The sequence below is a fragment of the Salvelinus namaycush genome, unplaced genomic scaffold (genome assembly GCF_016432855.1).
Source record: "Salvelinus namaycush isolate Seneca unplaced genomic scaffold, SaNama_1.0 Scaffold1600, whole genome shotgun sequence".
In the NCBI taxonomy this organism is placed as follows: Eukaryota; Metazoa; Chordata; class Actinopteri; order Salmoniformes; family Salmonidae; genus Salvelinus; species Salvelinus namaycush.
The window spans coordinates 16151-37348 of NW_024058343.1; the positions used below are offsets into that span (position 1 = coordinate 16151).

The following is a 21198-nucleotide window of genomic DNA, read 5'->3' on the forward strand; positions in this document are numbered from 1 at the left end:
TGGCAGTTCTATCTTGACGGAAAATGTTGTAGTTAGGGATGGAAATTTCAGAATTTTTGGTGGCCTTCCTAAGCCAGGATTCAGACACGGCTAGGACATCAGGGTTGGCGGAGTGTGCTAAAGCAGTGAATAAAACACATTTAGGGAGGAGGCTTCTGATGTTAACATGCATGAAACCAAGGCTTTTACGTTTACAGAAGTCAACAAATGAGAGCACTTGGGGAATAGGTGTGATGCTGGGGGCTACAGGCCCTGGGTTAACTTCTACATCACCAGAGGAGGAGTAGGATAAGGGTACGGCTAAAGGCTGTAAGAACTGGTCATCTAGTGCGTTGGGAACAGAGAATAAACGGGGCAGATGTCTGGGCGTGGTAGAATAGATTCAGGGCATAATGTACAGACAAGGGTATGGTAGGATGTGAGTACAGTGAGGGTACACCTAGGCATTGAGTGACTCTAAGCACACAGCCAAGACAATACAGGAGTGGCCCTGGGACAAGTCTCTGAATGTCCTTGAGTGGCCCAGCCAGAGTCCGGACTTGAACCCGATCGAACTTGAAAATAGACCTGAGACCTGAAAATAGCTGTGCAACGACGCTCCCCATCCAACCTGACAGAGCTTGAGAGGATCTGCAGAGAATGGTAAAAACTCCCCAAATACAGGTGTGCCAAGCTTGTAGTGTCATACCCAAGAAGACTCTAGGCTGTAATCGCTGCAAAAGATGCTTCAATAAAGTACTGAGTAAAGGGTCTGAATACTTCTGTAAATTTGATCTGTTTATTAATCTTTATAAATTTGTTTAAAAAAATTAAAACCTGCTTTTGCTTTGTCATTATGGCGTAGTGTGTGTAGATTGAGGGAAAAAAAATATTTAATCAATTTTAGAATAATGCTGTAATGTAACAAAATGTGGATAAAGTCAAGGGGTCTGAATACTTTCTGAATGCACTGTATCAGTCAAAGCATAGTCTGCTTTCTCTATTCACCAGAAGTGTTGGTTTGTTTGGTTTCCTGTTTATCATTAGGCAGCAGGTAAAGAATACAGTGATTGACTATCAGTGTACATATATAGGCATAATTTCTGTTTCTGCTCAGCTCTCCTCCCACAGCGACCCTAGCCCTGGGCTGGTGTGGTAACCGCTGTGTGGTTTGTGTTCGAGATGCAGAGGCGACAGAAAGGGAATTGGTGTCGTGTTGGACTCTCCTGGCCTGTGTTGCCCGTCTCAGCCTTGTTCGGCGCCGTGTCTTTGGACTGTTTCCGATCAGGTGAGCTTGCCGCCCTATATTTACAGAGGAAAGTTTGCAATTATTTCTCATCAGTGCATCAAACCGAAGTGCAGTATATACATTCACGTCCATAATTATTGGCACCCTTGATAATGATAAAAAGGGCAAAGGGCAAAAAACACTATCAAATAAATGGAACACAATTACTCAAGAGATTTTGTTTAGTAAAAGCCACATTCTTAAAAGATGGGTGCCAATAAATAAGTTGACAATTTTTCAATACTCCATCACTCTACCCTTGCGAGGATAACAACGCTGAGGCTTTTTCTAAAATATTTATCAGATTGGAGATCACATCGGGAGGGATCTTAGACCATTCCTCCATATAGAATCATTCCAGTTCCTTGATATCCTTCGTCTGCGCTTATGGACTGCCCCCTTCAAGTCAAACACAGGTTTTCAATGGGATTAAAGTCTGGAGACTGAGATGGCCATGGACAAATTTTGATTTTGTGATTAATCATTTCTTTGAGGATTCTGATGTGTGCTTGGGGTTATTGCAGTTTTTAGCATATTGCAACAAAGTAACTATAATTTCCATCACTAGCTTATGAGAATGAATCTGTGTAACTGAATAGTGTTATCAATAGCCATCCTATAAAATTATGAAATGAATTAACGTTCCTTCGTGGTCCGGTCAGGAAGTTTGGCCACCAACGGTCATCTATCCACCTGCACATAATTAGACAACATGGAAAAGATGTGCATTATTAGATTGAACACGAGTTACAGTGGAAAATGTAGTTACACTGATTACTTATTGTTACTGACATGGAAAAACAACTCACAACCAACAATGTCAGACAAAGCAGTCATCTAAAGTACTGCAAAATCTATTTCATCTAAATTAATTATGGGTTACTTGTACCACATAGCTTTTCATTTTAATTACCCATAAAATAATACATTTGTATAATAATTGTCCTTCAGGATTATATAATAATTCTATATAGCCCTGTCTAGCCCCCCAAAAATGAGATAAGGATTGAAATATCATAAAACCCTTTTGTTAATGAAACATATGCTGATTGTGTGGTAAGCAAACAATGTTTTTTAGTGTATATGTGATTGATAAGTGCCTTGTTCTGTTCTCTGGCATACTGTAACTCAGATTTCCCTGCATGTTCATTATCATACTAACGTTGCTTGTCTTATAGAGTAATCAGGGCACCTTTGGACTATGGTGAAGACCACACACAAAATCTCTCATATTGGGGTCAGCCATTTTCTCAGTCTTTTGAGAACGGCAAAACCAAAATCTAAAATCATTAGGCTAGTATTTACACATACTTGTATTCTGAAGCAACACCTAACCTAACAGATTTAGTTCATTTGAGGGATTGAAGACTGTTGTCTTACCTTGCTATTTCCTTTTCGCACCATTACAGCCGCTCCATTGCCATTAGCTGAAGAAAAACACAGGAAGATGTCAGTAGATGTTTGAATGTATGGCTACAATACAATTCTACAGTGTCCCGCGTGGATCATTTGGTAAAGCGTAGCATTTGCAACACCAGGGTTGTGGGTTAGATTCCCACGGGGGACCAGTACTAGAAATGGTATACCCTTACTATTCAAAGTCGCTCTGGATAAGAGCGCTTGCTAAATTACTGAAATGTTAAATTATAAAACTCAGCATTTGCTTAGTTTTGTAAATATTGTCCATCATAGAAAAGCATTTGTGGCATAACAGACTTTGACAACGTATACAGACAGAGGGAGAGGCTGTGATACTAACCTCGAGTTCTCAATCCAGGAATCACTTTAATGTGTAAAGAGAAAAATAAATAGAAATGTAATAATTCATATAGATTTTGGCCGTAGAGCCCAACTTTCATAGTTGTACCTTAGATAAAACTTTTCTTAACATTTAACAACAAAAACATTTAATTGTTAATTGATATAAATCAAGACCTACCAATTGTCCCTCTTCTGTGCAGAACAAACAGGACCACCAAAACCAAGATCAGAACTACAACGGTGATGACTGCCCCAATGACTACAGCACCGAAACTACTGCAATCACAACATTCTCCATCTGAAAAACAAAAGGCAGAGTATTTAGAAAAAGCAACAATATGTAACCAGAAGCGAATTTCAGTTTTGTTCCTGCTTCACTTGCAAAGCTGTTGTTAGTATGCTGTTCAGTTCAAATTAAGATTGTTTCCTGTGTCAATAATACTAAACCATATTAACCATCAATAACACTAAACCAAATTAGCCATACTTTACCCCATTTTACCACAATTGGCTCCTTCAAAGTTCCATGGCCGACATAACATTCATAAGTTTCCTTATCTGCCTCTGGGATCTGCACACTCATCCTGATCTGGTAGGTGTCATCATCATTGGGTAGGACTCCTGTAGACTGCACTCCATCATGTTTGGTTAATGGAACACCATTCTTCTTAATATGCATTAACACATCTCTAGGATAGAAACCTGTGGCCATGCAGGTCAGTCTGACATGTCCTGCAGTTTTGGCCTTTTTAGCAAATGCATAGACCTTTGGAGGGGCTAAAGAGGGAATAAACAGAGAACATTAATATTATTTCTGATCTCACATGTACAAATGGTTGTTTTTGTTTGTTAGGCTATACTATTTAAGTACTCACAATCAGCCCTACTGAATTCCTTGTCCTCATATTCCATGAATTTGGACAGCCAGTCCACACACTCCTTCTCCAGGTAGCCCTTGGTGTACGTGTTGAGGATCTGCACCCCGTCCCACTTCCTCTTAGTCATCTGAGCTTGAACAACTGGGGCCACCCACTGCATAGTGACATCATCAAAGGCCAGGAAGTCGTCACCATCGTAGCTGTATTGGTCAGCGCCCTTCATGAATTTCAGTGTGCCGTCACTCTGTTGGTCAATCTCACAGCCAACCTTCCACTGAAGGACATGGACATCTGAGAGGAAAACCAATATTGAAAAAGGTGAACGGTGCATCTATGACAATATATATGGATAACTAATGACCTACAATTTTAAAAGATTAACGGTGAGCGTAGGATAGATCGCAGGTGTTCCCTCACCAGTGTTGTTGTGCCTCATGCGATCCATCAGGATGTTGACGTTGACTTTGAACCACTGCTCCTTGCTCTTGCGTGACTGAGTCCCTTTTTCCCAGTAGTCTGCTGGCAGCTTCTCCCTCATCCAGTCCTGTTTGGGAATCGTCTTCTTTGACACACTGTCATAGTAATCGATCTGTTGGTTGTTCATCAGTCCCATGGCAGTGAACTCATGGATACCAGGCAATTCTACTGTCTTTGACAGGGCAGTGTAGATGTAGCTCAGGGAGTAGATGTCTGTAGGGAAAAACATTTAAACATTGACATCATTTGTCTGAATTTGCCTTCTCTCCATGTTGCTCAGACAATGCTGTAAAACCTGAATAGGAAATTACTTTAGGTAAAAATATTTATCTATATCATAGGTCTGTAATGACCAACAAAATAATGTATTCAATTAATAGTGTCAGGGAGGCCTTGCATGATGTTGTCTAAATGGTAGGTGACATAAATAACAAATAAGCCCACACTAGTGCATTAGTGAGAAGTGGGACACATTCTGCAACTTAGAAATCAACCTATTTCATATTAATATATTAAAGGGATAATTCAAGATTGAGTCAGTTGAACTCATGGATACCATTTTTATCTCTGTGTCCAGTATGAAGGAAGTTAGAGGAAGTTTCACAAGACAATGATAACTAGCGTTAATCCCAACGTATCCCTTTAACTAACACTATTGAAGTCAAAGATAACTATTTTAGCACATGTTGATTAGGCCAGTTGTAAACATATTCTAGCAACATTAAAGGGATAGTCTGGGATTTGGCAATGAAGCCCTGGATACAATTTTTATGTTTCTGCGTGCATTTTGAAGTTGCTAACTAGCGTCAGTGGTGACCCGTTTTGAGCTCCACATTTTTTGCCCAAATAAATACATACAAAAGATTGGGGGGGGCTTGCCTGTTTTGCATGTTATTTTGGCATTAATATGTATCACATATCAGTTTGCATATAATGAAACATTTAAAAATATATATAATTGAGTTATAATAAAGCTCAAATGCAGGTGTTTCAGTTTAGCTCAGTGCTTTCTGTGGTGGTGGGGCAAGACAGCAGAAAATACGGAGCATTGCGCCGTGATTGGCTCAGTGTTCTGTCACTCATGGGGACACTACATCACTGCCAAGTCTAAGGGTAGACTTGGTAGCACCCAAGTTACATTAGAAGTGCCCATCCAAGAAAGCTCAAGGTTATTGGCCACAGATAAATTATATCTTTATATCTTCAGTAACTTTGATTGGACTGATCATGTCAACATCATACTTTCAAAATCTTAGCTAGCAGTCATCATCATGAATCAAGTCAACAATCTACTGGCAAATCCTTTTTAATCCTTGTCATATGAAGAGAAATTATAGATAAAACGTATCGGTGCTCATCGGCCATTGGACATAAACATTACACAACAAGTTGGAAATCGCAAATTCAACAATGAGTGGTTTGGTAGGAATCAGTGCCTAAATGCAAGCATTGCAAAGCAATCACAATGGAGTGGATGTGGGTCCCAAGTCTAATATTAAGGGTCTCTTTTCCTAATTTAAAATGAGAAACATTCAATATTGGCCATGCTGTCAATGAAGCATGATTTGTGCCTCGCACAAAACAACTGTCACCTCGGAACAGCAAAATCTGACTTTAGTGAGTTCAAGACAACTGGGAACTCGGGGAAAAAATAAGTTTTGAACTTTCATCCAACTCGGAATTGTAAATCGGGAACTCCAGCCTCTTTCTTGAGCTACGACCTGATGATCAATGACGTCACCATGATCCAACCTTTTTTCCTTAGTTCCCAGTTGTCTTTAAAGCACCATAAATCCAGAGAATGCCAGAATTTGATGACAAAGTTTGATGCCACCTTCCTGTTCCAAGTGAGCACAGCACAAGTGGAGTCCAAAAATGTATTGTATGCTGCTGCATAAAGGATGTAATACTAACTGTATGTTGTGTAGTAAGCTTTTAGTAGCCCATGTGCCTCACCCTAATAATTTGGTCTATTTTCACCTTTTAATTTCACCTACTGTTCTGACATGGTGGTGCACATGTAGCCTATAACCTGTTTTTGAGAAATGTAATTATTGAATATTGTAAGAGCCTTCATTGTCTGCTTATTATGCCCCCTTTATTTATCCTACGGTTCTGACTTGGTGTACAGGGTGAATACTGTAAGGATGGCCCATGTTCTGAATTCTGTCACTGTACATTTCAAAAGTGCTGAACAAATAGTAATATTGACTCTGTCCATCCTAGCTCACTCAATGTCTTAATCGAAATTATGGATGGCCTCTTATCCGCTTCTCGTCTCCTTATGCCATAGTTTGTACATCTCAATTGTCCGTAGAAACCACATTTGTTTAAACAAGTCAGCCATATCAGGCAGTAAATGAGGCTGAATGAACTGTTTCGCTGCCAGACTAGGCTCCGCTGATAGCCAGGTATGGTAGTGGTATAGTGCAATTAATGTAATGTTGTCACGCCCTGACCTTAGAGAGCCTTTTTAGTTCTCTAGTTGGTTAGGTCGGGGTATGTTTTGGGTGGGCATTCTAGTTTTTCTATTTCTTTGTTGGCGGGTATGGTTCCCAATCAGAGGAAGCTGTCTATCGTTGTCTCTGATTGGGGATCATACTTAGGCAGCCTTTTTCCCCACCTTTGTTTGTGGGATCTTGATTTTGTATAGTTACTGTGTAGCCTGCAGAACGTTACGTTCGTTTATATTTTGTTGGTGTTCCATCAAATAAATAGAGATGTACGCTTACCACGCTGCACCTTGGTCCAATCCATTTTATAACGATCGTGACAATTGTTTAGTGTTTTGTAGTGTAGTGGCCTTACTGGCATGCATCCCACTTGTTTGTATTTTTGACATACCAAGATTTACATGTTAAAATTACCACTGACTAGTGTTAGCGCAATGACTAAAAGTCTATGGGTCCAGCTAGTTAGCATTGGCTCTCAAAAGTACCACTAACTACTACCTTCATACTGGATGCAGATACCTAAAGAATGGTATCCACGAGTTCTTCTGACTCTGGGGAAGTAGATAATGGGGCTTTATTGACAAAATCCTGAACTATCCCTTTAACCCAACACCTAGAGAACTCATCAAGAGCTTCAGACCGGTGAGGGCCGAAAAGGTGACACTTTCTTTTGCACCGAAACATGCAAAAAAATGCAGATTTTAACTAATTAACTTCTTATGGCTGGGGGCAGTATTGAGTAGCTTGGATGAATAAGGTGCCCAGAGTAAACGGCCTGCTCCTCAGTCCCAGTTGCTAATATATGCATATTATTAGTACATTTGGATAGAAAACACTCTGAAGTTTCTAAAAACTGTTTGAATGATGTCTGTGAATATAACAGAACTCATATGGCAGGCAAAAACCTGAGAAAAAAATCCAAACAGGAAGTTGGAAATCTGAGGTTAGTCGATTTTCAACTCATCCCCTATCGAAAACACATAGGGATATAGTTCAAGTTGCACTTCCTAAGGCTTCCACTAGATGTCAACCGTCTTAAGAAACTTGAATGAGGCTTCTACTGTCAAGTGGGACCGGATGAGAGCTCTTTGAATCAGTGGTCTGGCAGAGAGCCACGGGCTGGTCACGCGCATTTCACATGAGAGCGACCTGCGTTCCATAGCTTTTCTACAGACAATGGAATTCTCCGGTTGGAACATTATTGAATATTTATGGTAAAAACATCCTAAAGATTGATTCTGTACTTAGTTTGAAATGTTTCTACGACCTGTAATATAACTTTTTAAACTTTTCATCCAACGTTCGGCTGGACCTGCACAAGCGTTTGGATTTGTGTACTAAACGCCCTAACAAAAGTAGCTATTTGGACATAAATGATGGACATTATCAAATAAATCATTTTCCACCTAAATCTCTCATTCTGAAAATGAACCACATACTGTAGAGAAAACATGAGTTTACAGATAGTAGCTAGTTAACATTTCACACAGATTATCATGGTCCGGTAAGCAACTAACGCGTTTTAACTTGACGAATGGCAAGGAAAAGTATACCAGTAATTAGGTATAGAAACAGAGGCCCGACGTCCACAGGTGGGGGTTGTGCTTACAGCCCAACACCGTGCAGGACGTTTGGCATTTGCCAGAGAACACCAAGATTGGCAAATTCGCCACTGGCGCCCTGTGCTCTTCACAGATGAAAGCAGGTTCACACTGAGCACATGTGACAGACATGACAGAGTCTGGAGACGCCGTGGAGAACGTTCTGCTGCCTGCAACATCCTCCAGCATGACCGGTTTGGCGGTGGGTCAGTCATGGTGTGTGGTGGCATTTCTTTGGGGGGGCCGCACAGCCCTCCATGTGCTCGCCAGAGGTAGCCTGACTGCCATTAGGTACCGAGATGAGATCCTCAGACCCCTTGTGAGACCATATGCTGGTGCGGTTGGCCCTGGGTTCCTCCTAATGCAAGACAATGCTAGACCTCATGTGGCTGGAGTGTGTCAGCAGTTCCTGCAAGAGGAAGGCATTGATGCTATGGACTGGCCCGCCCGTTCCCCAGACCTGAATCCAATTGAGCACATCTGGGACATCATGTCTCGCTCCATCCACCAACGCCACGTTGCACCACAGACTGTCCAGGAGTTGGCGGATGCTTTAGTCCAGGTCTGGGAGGAGATCCCTCAGGGGACCATCCGCCACCTCATCAGGAGCATGCCCAGGCGTTGTAGGGAGGTCATACAGGCACGTGGAGGCCACACACACTACTGAGCCTCATTTTAACTTGTTCTAAGGACATTACATCAAAGTTGGATCAGCCTGTAGTGTGGTTTTCCACTTTAGTTTTGAGTGTGACTCCAAATCCAGACCTCCATGGGTTGATAAATTTGATTTCCATTGATCATTTTTGTGTGATTTTGTTGTCAGCACATTCAACTATGTAAAGAAAAAAGTATTTAATAAGAATATTTCATTCATTCAGATCTAGGATGTGTTATTTTAGTGTTCCCTTTATTTTTTTGAGCAGTGTATATATATATGATTGGTCGCTGCTGGCGATTTGCATAAAGTTGAGAAAAGTTCATATTTTTCACCGCCTCCCACGCCACCTTTTGGGTCCGCTTCTCACCGCTTTCCTTCCATTGAAATGAATGGGAAGCGGTGTTGCACCGCGCAGCAACCTGTGCTAGTGTATCATGCCCGTTGAAGGCAGCGATGCCAACTTAGCAATTTTGTTGCTAGATTTAGCAACTTTTCAGACTACCCTGGCAACCTTTTTTCAAACAGCACCTAGCAACAAATGTAGCTCATTTTTAAAATGTATTTGGAACTTTTAGCAACTTTTGAAAAGTGACTCAAAAGCTAAAATGCATGCATTTTCCCTCTAAATGACACAAAAACGATTTTCTCTGTCACAACACACGTGCCTGGCTGCAAAAGTGCATTGTGAGTGACGTCAGCAGCAGGCGCTCAGCAGGCCACCAGCAATTTCAGCAAACTGCAAATCATTGTTGGCTGACTGCAGCAGTAGTAGTACGGGTTCGACAAGCCAAACCCAATGAATATAGTTGGTCACGAATGTTTGATCTCGAACAGAACTTACAACATCAATTAACATGTCTCAATCAAAATTCTATAGCCAGAAGTACAGAAAAGAGTGGGAGTCTGTACCTGAACAAATGTCAAAACATATTTTTTGCCGAGATGGCCAGTCATTTTGAGTAACGTTATTGCGTTATGTATTCTACATAATGACGCAGTTTTACGTTACCACGCAATGACATCACAACGTCATTTAGCAACTTTTAGCAACAAATCAACCTGCCTCTAGCAACTTACCCTGAATATTAGTTGGCAACACTGGTTGGGGGATACCTAGTCATTTTTTTTGCGTCATCACTGCAAGCCATCATGACTCTCAAAAACCGAGACAGCTGTTGTTTACTTCTGAAGATAACTTTAGCGTCGCCCTAAAAATCCGATTCAAATTCGACACAAACCTTCAAATAGGTCTGTATAATGACACATCATATAAACTCTTTATAAAGTTTTATTTACATTTTAGAGGTGATAAGTTGCACTATCAAAAGTGAGTTAGTTAATTAACATGTGTGTAACATTGCACACATCAACAACAGTCACCCACGAAGCATCGTTACCCATCGCTCCACAAAAGCCGCGGCCCTTGCAGAGCAAGGGGAACCACTACTTCAGGTCTCAGAGCAAGTGACGTCACCGACTGAAAGGCTGCTAGAGGCAACACCACTGCCTAGCTAGCCATTTCACATCGGTTACATAAAATTGCAAACACATTACAAACATCAAAACTGCTTTGCACATATTTTACTTTGTGATTTAAAAAAAAGTAGATAATGCTATCCATGCTTGTTCTAAGCTAAGTAAAAAAGCTCATTAATATATTTGATCGGTTTCCTTACACATTTGTGTGTTCTTATTGCAATACATTTCCAGTGAAAGATACAATGGATGGAGGAACGCGCATAAAGGTCGACTACAAATGTAATTAAAACAAGTAACGTTAGACTATTACGCTAATAGACCGCAGCAGTATAACGTTAAGTTTAATGGTAAACGACTTTAAAAGTATTCTTTTACTTTAACATGTTATATTCGAGTGCACAACTTACCGCTCTGGCAAATACATTCTAGTGAAAAATATAAAACAAAAACCGTCAAATGAGATATATTCATCTTATTATTAATTAAACTACAGCCGTTTTCTTAAGCTACATCCCTATTTTAAAACGTATATGTCGATGGAACGCTCCTTCACAAATGTATATTGCGTTGCGTTCCTTCCCCTTTGAAGAGTATTTCTATTTTTTCTTCTATCCAATGATTTGAGGGCTGAAATAAATCTAGCTGTTGTCAGGTAAAATAGAGCATTGGAGGTTTACGTGCCTGTAGCCTGTGGTGAATGAAGAAAAATATAGCCAAGGCTATGAAAATATAACAACATCTTTTTACTTGAAATCAATGATTTTATAAAATCTCGAGAATAAGTCAAGAACAAAAAATAAATTAAAATTCTTACAATTCTATCATAGGTTTACACAATTGTAACCTCTGACCTTATTCTATTTATTTTATTTGAGGTACCTTTGAAACTGTTGTCACTGACAATTCAGGTGTAGTGATTTTTCTTTTGTTTCTTTTCTTTACTTTAATGTTATTTTATGTTTCTTTCGAGAACATGTAATTGCAGTGATGTCCTATGTTCATTTGTTATTGTATTGCAATTTGACATTTTATTTAAAATAAAAAGGCTATCAAAATACTGTGATTTTTCACTATAGGTAGGATTGGATAACTTATATAATGGACAACATAAATAAACATTCACATACCCTCAATAATTGTATTATGTAACAATTATGATACTTTGTATTTTACATTGACATACATTTTCTGTTTATCGGTTTGTCAGTCTTTTTCCCTGATGATGCATATCTCATCATAATGTAATGATTGATTGATCTGACATACAGTACAGGTCAAAAGTTTTGACACACCTACTCATTCAAGGGTTCTTCTTTATTTTCAATATTTTCTAAAATTTAGAATAATAGTGAAGATGTCAAAACTATGACTTTTAGTCACCAAAAAAAGTGTTAAACAAATCTAAATATATTTTATATTTCAGATTCTTCAATGTAGCCACCCTTTGCCTTGATGACAGCTTTGCACACTCTTGGCATTCTCTCAACCAGCTTCATGAGGTAGTCACCTGGAATGCATTTCAATTAACAGGCTTGCCCTTGTTAAAAGTTAATCTGTGGAATTTCTTTCCTTCTAAATGCGTTTGAGCCAATCAGTTGCGTTGTGACAAGGTAGGGGGTATACAGAAGATAGCCCTATTTGGTAAAAGACCAAGTCCATATTATTGTAAGAACAGCTCAAATAAGCAAAGAGAAACGACAGTCCATCATTACTTTAAATCATGAAGGTCAGTCAATCCAGGAACATGTCAATAACTTTGAACGTTTCTACAAGTGCAGTCGCAAAAACCATCCAGCTCTATGATGAAACTGGCTCTCATGAGGACCGCCACAGGAAAGGAAGACCCAGAGTTACCTCCGCTGCAGAGGATAAGTTCATTAGTTACCAGCCTCAGAAATTGCAGCCCAAATAAATGCTTCAAATTCAAGTAACATACACATCTCAACATCAACTGTTCAGAGGAGACTACGTGAATCAGGCCTTCATGGTTAAATTGCTGCAAAGAAACTACTACTAAAGGACACAAATAATAATAAGATAATTGCTTGGGCCAAGAACACAAGCAATGGACATTAGACTGGTGGAAATCTTATATTTGAGTTTATTCTCAAAATATTGCCACTTTATACACACAATAAAATGTTACTTTATTCTCAAATGTATTTCAACTTTCTTCTCGAAATATATATATATTTTTCTCAGTCTTTAATGTTTTAAAAGTACTATCGTGCCCAAAAAAAGTACCACAATTTTTGGAGCATACAATATAGCTCAGTATTATTTATTTTACAGTCTTTTTCAAGGGTGCCAAATATTATGGACCGGACAGTATGTACAGCATATCAAATCAACATTTATTTGTTACATGCAACAGGTGAATTCACCTTACCGTAAATTATTTACTTACAAGCCCATAACCAACAATGCAGTTTAGAAAATATTCACTAAATAAACTAAAGTAAAAAATAATAATAAATAAATAAAGTAACACAATAAAATAACAATAATGAGGCTTTTTACAGAGGTTACTGGTACCGAGTCAATGTCCGGGGTACAGGTTACGCACTACCCTCTGAAGCGCCTTACGGTCGGAATTCCGAATAGTTAACATACCAGGCGGTGATGCAACCGGTCAGGATGCTCTCACTTGTGCAGCTGTAAAGTAGAACTTTTTGAGGATCTGGGGACCCATGCCAAATCTTTTCAGTCTCCTGAGGGGGAGAAAGCGTTGTCGTGTCCTCTTAACGACTTTCTTTGTGTGTTTGGACCATGATTTGTTTGTTTGTTGTTGACGTAGACACCAAGGAACTTGAAACTCTCGACCCGCTCTACTACAGCCCGTCGATGTGAATGGGGGAGTGTTCGGCCCGCCTTTTCCTGTAGACCACGATCATCTCCTTTGTCTTGGTCATGTTGAGGGAGAGCTTGTTGTCCTGGCACCACACTGTCAGGTGTCTGACCTCCTCTCGTTGTCTGTGATCAGGCCTACCACTTTTGTGTCATCAGTAAACTTAATGATGGTGTTGGAGTCGTGCCTGGCCGTGCAGTCATGAGTGAACAGGGAGTACAGGAGGGGACTGAGCACGCACCCCTGAGGGGACCCCGTGTTGAGAATCAGCGTGGCGGATGTGTTGTTACCTACCCGTACCACCTGGGGGCGGCCTGTCAGGAAGTCCAGGATCCAGTTGCAGAGGGAGGTGTTTAGTCCCAGGGTCCTTAGCTTAGTGATGAGCTTCGTGGGCACTATGGTGTTGAACGCTGAGCTGTAGTCAATGAAAGCATTCTCACATAGGTGTTCCTTTTGTCCAGGTGTGAAAGGGCAGTGTAGAGTGCAATAGAGATTGCATCATCTGTGGATCTGTTGGTGCAGTATGCAAATTGGTGTGGGTCTAGGGTTTCTGAGATAATGGTGTTGATGTGAGCCATGACTAGCCTTTCAAAGCGCTTCATGGCTTCCAACGTAGCCATGGGGCGGTAGTCATTTAGGCAGGATACCTTCGCTTTCTTGGGCAAAGGAACTATGGTGGTCTGCTTGAAACATATTGGTTTTACAGACTCAGACAGGGACAGGTTGAAAATGTCAGTAAAGACACTTGCCAGTTGGTCAGCGCATGCTCGGAGTACATGTCCTGGTAATCCGTCTGGCACTGTGGCCTTCTGAATGTTGACCTGTTTGAAGGTCTTACTCACATTGGCTGCGGAGAGCGTGATCACCACAGTCGCCCAGAACAGCTGATGCTCTCATGCATGTTTCAGTGTTACTTGCCTCGACGTGAGCATAGAAGGTATTTAGCTCGTCTGGTAGGCTCGTGTCACTGAGCAGCTCTCAGCTGTGCTTCCCTTTGTAGTCTGTAATAGTTTGCAAGCCCTGCCACATCTGAAGAGCGTCGCTGCCGGTGTATTACGATTCGATCTTTGTCCTGTATTGACTCTTTGCCTGTTTGATGGTTCGGTCGGAGGGCATAGAGGTATTTCTTATAAGCTTCCGGGTTAGAGACCTGCTCCTTGAAAGCGGCAGCTCTGTCCTTTAGCTCAGTGCGAATGTTGCCTGTAATCCATGGCTTCTGGTTGGAGTATGTATGTACAGTCACTGTGGGGACGATATTCTCGATGCACTTATTGATGAAGCCAGTGACTGATGTGGTGTACTCCTCAATGCCATCGGAAGAATCCCGGAACATATTCCAGTTTGTGCTAGCAAAACAGTCCTGTAGTTTAGCATCTACTTCATCTGACCACTTTTTTATAGACCGAGTCACTGGTGATTCCTGCTTTAACTTTTGCTTGTAAGCAATAATCAGGAGGATAGAATTATGGTCAGATTTGCGAAATGGATGGCGAGGGAGAGCTTTGTACGCGTCTTTGTGTGTGGAGTAAAGGTGGTCTAGATTTTTTCCCCCCTCTGGACATTTAACATGCTGATAGAAATGAGGTAAAACTGATTTAAGTTTCCCTGCATTAAAGTCCCTGGCCACTAGGAGCGCCGCCTCTGGATGAGCATTTTCCTGTTTGCTTATGGCGGTGTACAGCTCATTGAGTGCGGTCTTAGTGCCAGAATCAGTCTGTGGTAGTATGTACACAGCTTTGAAAATACAGATAAACTCTCTAGGTAGATAGTGTGATCTACAGCTTATCATGAGATACTCTACCTCAAGTGAGCAAAACCTCAAGAGTTACTTAGATATCGTGCACCAGCTGTTGTTCACATACACTACCATTCAAAAGTTTGGTGTCACTTAGAAATGCCCTTGTTTTTGAAAGAAAAGCTATTTTTTTTGTTCTTTTAAAATGAAGGAAAAAGGAAACCGCACACTGCTCTTGATAGTATCACCGATATTTAATAAGCTTACGTATCGGCCACACGGCCTTCGTCAGAGCTTTTGGGATTTTTTGAAAGTTGCACCCTTATGTAGACCTGGCCCCACCCACATCCGTTCTACACATCGAAGGGGGTTGGAGGCAAAGGAAAATAAATAAGTGCTACCAAATATAACAATGTGCATTTCATAAATATTACAAAAGTGTATAAATAAGGCGTATTGAACACTTCTGTATAATCTCAATGAGGACATAGCAAGTTTTCATTAGTCATTGGGTACATCATATGAAAAACGTCAGAATAATCTACAAGAGACACACATTTCATGTTCCAATTCACAGCATAATATACAAAGGCATTTCATCATTAAGTCCTTTTGGAAACAATGTCTGGAGGGTGAAAATCCAAAAACATTCTCTTTTACTCAGAGTATTATTAATATCACCTCCCCTGTCTGATATCTTAACTTTCTCTATGCCACAAAATCTAATAGTGGAAATGTCATGCTTCATGTCATTGAAATGTACAGCGACTGGATAATCCCTGTCGTTTCTCCTGATTGAACTTTTATGTTCACTAATTCTCTGTTTGAGAGAGCGGGTGGTTTTACCGACATAACAGAGCCCACATGGACATTTAATAATGTAAATAACATGGGTGGTGGAACACGTAATAATGTCATTTATTTGGAACCTTTTTCCTGTGTGTGGGTGACAGAAATATTGACACTTCATCATATTGTTGCACTGTGCGCATCCTCTGCATTTATAGCTACCATTTGGTAGAGGGCGTAAAAGTGCTTGGCTAATTTTCTTAAGTGGCTGGCAGTTGGCATGAACCAATTTATCGCGTAAATTGCGACCTCTCCTATACACAATACGTGGTGGATATTTAAATTCAGCCGGCAAAGCTGGGTCCGATGATAAAATATGCCAGTGTTTCTTGACCACCTCTCCCACTTTTCGCGAATTCAAAGTATATGTAGTTGTGAACATTACGGAGTGTTCTGTAGCTTTAGCGGGTCTTTTTTGTAGCAGTTCATCTCGTGTTTTTTCCAATGCCAAGTTATGAGCTTCATCCACACATTGTGACGAATAGCCTCTTTTTAGAAACCTCATGCGCATCTCCGCTGCTTTTTCTAGATAATCATCTGTGGAGTGGCATATACGGCGCAGTCTAAAAAATTGGCTTCTTGGAAGTCCTCTTTTTAATGGCTCAGGGTGGAAGCTGTCACCCTGTAATAGAGTATTTCTGTCCGTTTCTTTTCTATATAGACTTGTAAACAAGGTTCCATTTGATTTCTCAATCCACATATCGAGATAATGAACACGTTAAACACGTCTTTTAAAATAACATCAAATTGATCAGAAATACAGTGTAGACATTGTTAATGTTGTAAATGAGTATTGTAGCTGAAAACGGCAGATTTTTTAAGAAATATCTACATAGGCGTACAGAGGCCCATTATTAGCAACCATCACTCCTGTGTTCCAATGGCACGTTGTGTTACCTAATCCAAGTTTATCATTTTAAAAGGCTAATTGATCATTAGAAAACTCTTTTGCAATTATGTTAGCGCAGCTGAAAACTGTTGTCCTGATTAAAAAAGCAATAAAACTGGCCTTCTTTAGACTAGTTGCGTATCTGGAGCATCAGCATTTGAGGGTTCGATTACATTCTCAAAATGGCCAGAAACAAATAACTTTCTTCTGAAACTCGTCAGTCTAATCTTGTTCTGAGTAATGAAGGCTATTCCATGCGAGAAATTGCCAATAAACTGAACATCTGGTACAACGCTGTGTACTACTCCCTTCACAGAACAGCGCAAACTGGCTCTAACCAGAATAGAAAGAGAGGGAGGCCCCAGTGCACAACTGAGCAAGAGGACAAGTACATTACCTGTCTAGTTTGAGAAACAGACACCTCACAAGTCCTTTTCTTTTTATTGGCCAGTCTGAGATATGTCTTTTTCTTTGCAACACTGCAAATAAAAGAGTTAATACTTTGAACGTATCTCAAGTTTGACAAGTTTACTTAGAGACATTATACTCCAAAACCAAAGTTTGTCTGGCATGGTTCTTTCAATATCCGTTCTTGATGGAAATAAGATTGTATTTTGATTCGTGCATGTATGTGTGTTTCTGTAAATAATGAAAAGGCTAATGTAATAATTACTGTTAAATGTTCTACAAAGAATCTCAATAAAAACAACAAAAATTTTAAGGCAACAGGATATAGAATTAGTTGGATAAAATAATAGAATCTTGGGTATCTTGAAAGGCACAAATAAATGTACAATATTATTAAAGAGCAACCTCTCTTCAAACCCTGGAATGCTGGTCTAGCAGTGACCACAGCGGAATAGATGACGTGATGCTGGTCTCCCTGTACCCTCGATCTTTCCCTCCAGTTCTGCCGACCCAGAGATGCAAACTGAACCTCACTGTCTTCCACATGAGAAGGGCCCTGAGACACAGACATTCAGCAATGCTTTCAGTTAGCAGTGAGATGTATTCATTTGTACTCACTTCTTCCCCATCACCCTGTGTGATCTCAGACCCTATAAGACAAAATATGAAACAATCACTTGTTTACAATGAGAGCAATACTTGTTGGGAGAACGCACACGTTTCACACAAACACTACTATTGGGACTTTTTGGGAGCAAACAATTAGACAGTGTTCTTTACCTAGATTTGACAAGCACCTCGTCTGGAGCTCCTTCCTGCTTGTGTCCTGTCACTATAGGAAATAAGGTGATCATATCACATGTTTGTAAAAAGGTTGTTGCATGACCACATAGGCCAATGTAATAGCTTAATATGGACCGAAAGGCTTGTACAAACAAGATCAGAGGCATATAATGTAACAATATAGTTTTAGACATTTTTACCTGCACTGCAATTCTTTCTTCCTGTTCAGTCTGTCTATCAGCAAAAAGGCCCATCATTCCAGCCAAAAGCACCATGAAGCATAGTCCAACGACAGCTATCATCACCACAACTGAAAGACAAAAGCACAGTTCAACATGTGGAAATGTCACCTGTATTAAAGATAGCAGTACGAAAGATTTTAACTACTTTTCATTCAGTCTAATTTGTGTCTGAATGTCCGTGGACAACGTACCATTTGTAGGTCCTTATCTCTCCCAACAACATCTGAAAACAGGTGAAGAATATAGGTCATAGAATATACTTCCATAGTGTTACTTTCATACTTGTGATAAGAATTGCATGGCGTTGCTGTGTGTTAACTGTTTTCATAACAGCAGTGGTACTCTGGCTGTTGGGGTGATCTGAGTTTGCAAAAATAAATAAATAATCAAGTCAGGCATAAGCATGGCATTTTAAATGAAAGGGGAATGGGCTTAGAGGGGTCTCTAAAGTGTGATTCCCCCAACGCGTTCTCTCACTGATTTTCCTAGGAAGTGATGAAGTTGATTGTTGAGCCTGATCTTTTAATTAAATGAAAAAGTCACTGTTAAAATAAAACACGGACAATTAAATAGATAAAATGCTATTTGGAAAGCTCTACCTGTCAACACTGTTACTTTAGCTGCCGTTTCCCTATTACACAGGTACACTCCAGAGTCCCCTGGCTGCAGATTGAGGTTCTGCAGGGCTCCGTCTTCATCAAAGGAAAACCTGTTCTGTGGGTCCTCCCTCTCCCCTTTCCTGTTTTGCATGTTTCACTAACTTTCTTGAAGAACCACCTCTTCTTGGCTTTTCTAGATACTGTACAGGGCAGCAATAGGGTTCTGCCAGCAGAAACAGCACATTTTTGGCCTATGGGAAGACATGTATGAAATGAATGTAACAAGATGCAGAAATGTTACAGACAATGATAGGAATATGCTCATTAGACAAAAAAAGTATGTTTCAGCTAATTTCCTTAAATGTTTACTTATATTCTTCTATCACTCCAATGACAGAGCAATTTCATTGGTGGTTGTCCACTTGTTCTGTTTGAAATTGATTGGTTCAACCATTATTGATCGCCCAGTCAGTGGTCCATTTTCAGCTCTCATCATCAAGGACAGCAACCAATATATTTATAAAAAACATATTCATTATTCTAGAGGGGTGGTCAGATAAGCGTTTAATTTCACACACTGTAACCTCCTGTCCTCATACCTCTCAGTACCTCCACGTCTGCCACTAGCTGGTCGTTGCAGTGGTAGGCCCCAGAGTCGGAGGGCTCCAGCTCTTCTATAACCAGAGAGTCATCAGGCTGGGGGTCATATTTCTGGTGGTTCCGGTAAGCAACCGACTGGCTTCGTTTGATGACTATGATCCCGTTGACTTCGTGTCTCCACTGTAAGTCAACGGCGCCACTGCAGGCCAGGTACAGACGATGATCCTCAGTTACCGAAGACTCTTCTCTCTGACGGCAGACATAGCAGGCGTGAATTGAGTTTAGTCTAACTAGAATAAACTGGACTAACTGATAGTGGGACATATAGAAATCGTTTTGGCAAGTTTGTCAACCCTTCTGAGCATGTCTGATTTGTGTCAGAGCTAATTTATTCAGACTCAAAATGTGGGGTAATGTGTTGGATCAGGGTTTTTTTCTGAGAGCCTGACTTGTCATAAGCCTGTGCCATCACCTGAGAGTGCAGTCTGCTTCCACAGTGGCTGTATGTAGAACAATATCCATGTGTCTACAACTGCATGCAAGGCTGTGTGTCCCTCATATCTTCCTGAGTCAATTTAGGTCCTGCTTCCTGTGTGATCCACTATTCCTCTTTATCTAAAGCGAACATGGTATATCCTTAGAGTGGGAATACAATTCGCCTGCTTCAAGGAAGCTGAGGTGTCTGTTTTTCCCAAGACACAAAACCATTCAAACAAACAGGTAATAGGGTGATAATATGTTGGGGAAATGTTACTGTCAAGGTGTTGACAAAATGTATTGAATCTCCCCCAAACAATGAAGAAATAGTTATTTTGGTCACTGATTATAGGCAACTATGATTGTTCACATATATGTCTTCATGAAGTAGCATCTTAAATCAAGTTAAATAGAAATTGCTCATAATTATTCTGATACACTATGGTTTTCCCAGTAGCTAGTATTACTACTTCCTGTTCTTACGTTTTGTTAATTTTGTCTTGGATAGGAACAAAGTTTGAGTGCTGCGCGTGTAGTACTCAATGCACTTAACAAATTGTTCACTGTACCTGTAGCTTTTACACTGGAGGTGAGGAGAATCATTAGGAAACACAAAAGACTAACATTTTCACCAGAACTCTTATTGTTACGTGTTATTACTTTTCTATTATTTCTCTATTTTCTCTCTACATTGCTGGGAAGGGCCCGTAAGAAAGCATTTCACTGTTCGTCTACACCTGTTGCTAACAAAGCATGTGACAAATAAAATTAGATTTGGATTTGATACTTGTTAAAAGTCATTCATCAATTTCATTTAATTTCTTTCAAGGACAGTTGCAGTGCATGGGTAAAATCACTTGGGAAGCCAAACCAGAAAAAAAGGCATATTACAACATTACATGTTGTGATGACTGCGTTGTTTGCTCTATAACCTGTTAGTTCATATGCATTACGACCCTTCATTTTTAGGCCAAAGCAGTGGCGACTTTAGCATGTCAATCTTGGTGGGGCAAAACAAAAAAAATAAAAATGATGCATGCCGTCAAAGCCACTACACAACATAACACTAAACAATACATGAATTGCACTATAACGGTGACAAACGGTGCCAACAATGTAGGGCCTACATTAAGCTGTCCCAAAAGTCCAAACACCTTACCACTTCTAAACCTGGCTATCAGCGGAGCCTTGTCT

The 21198-nt window shown here is 40.2% G+C and overlaps 1 protein-coding gene across 1 annotated transcript; it reads right to left on the reverse strand.

The window, feature by feature from the left end:
• Window positions 1-957: 957 nt before the first annotated feature.
• Window positions 958-11103, reverse strand: LOC120037173 (H-2 class I histocompatibility antigen, alpha chain-like). The gene is made up of 8 exons (XM_038983345.1): window positions 10982-11103; window positions 4324-4596; window positions 3904-4197; window positions 3521-3805; window positions 3207-3326; window positions 3027-3050; window positions 2648-2694; window positions 958-1960 (listed from the first exon to the last, which is right to left on the reverse strand). The coding sequence occupies exons 1-8, from the start codon at window positions 11043-11045 to the stop codon at window positions 1949-1951; spliced, it is 1119 nt and encodes a 372-aa protein (XP_038839273.1). The 5' UTR covers window positions 11046-11103; the 3' UTR covers window positions 958-1948.
• Window positions 11104-21198: the final 10095 nt, after the last annotated feature.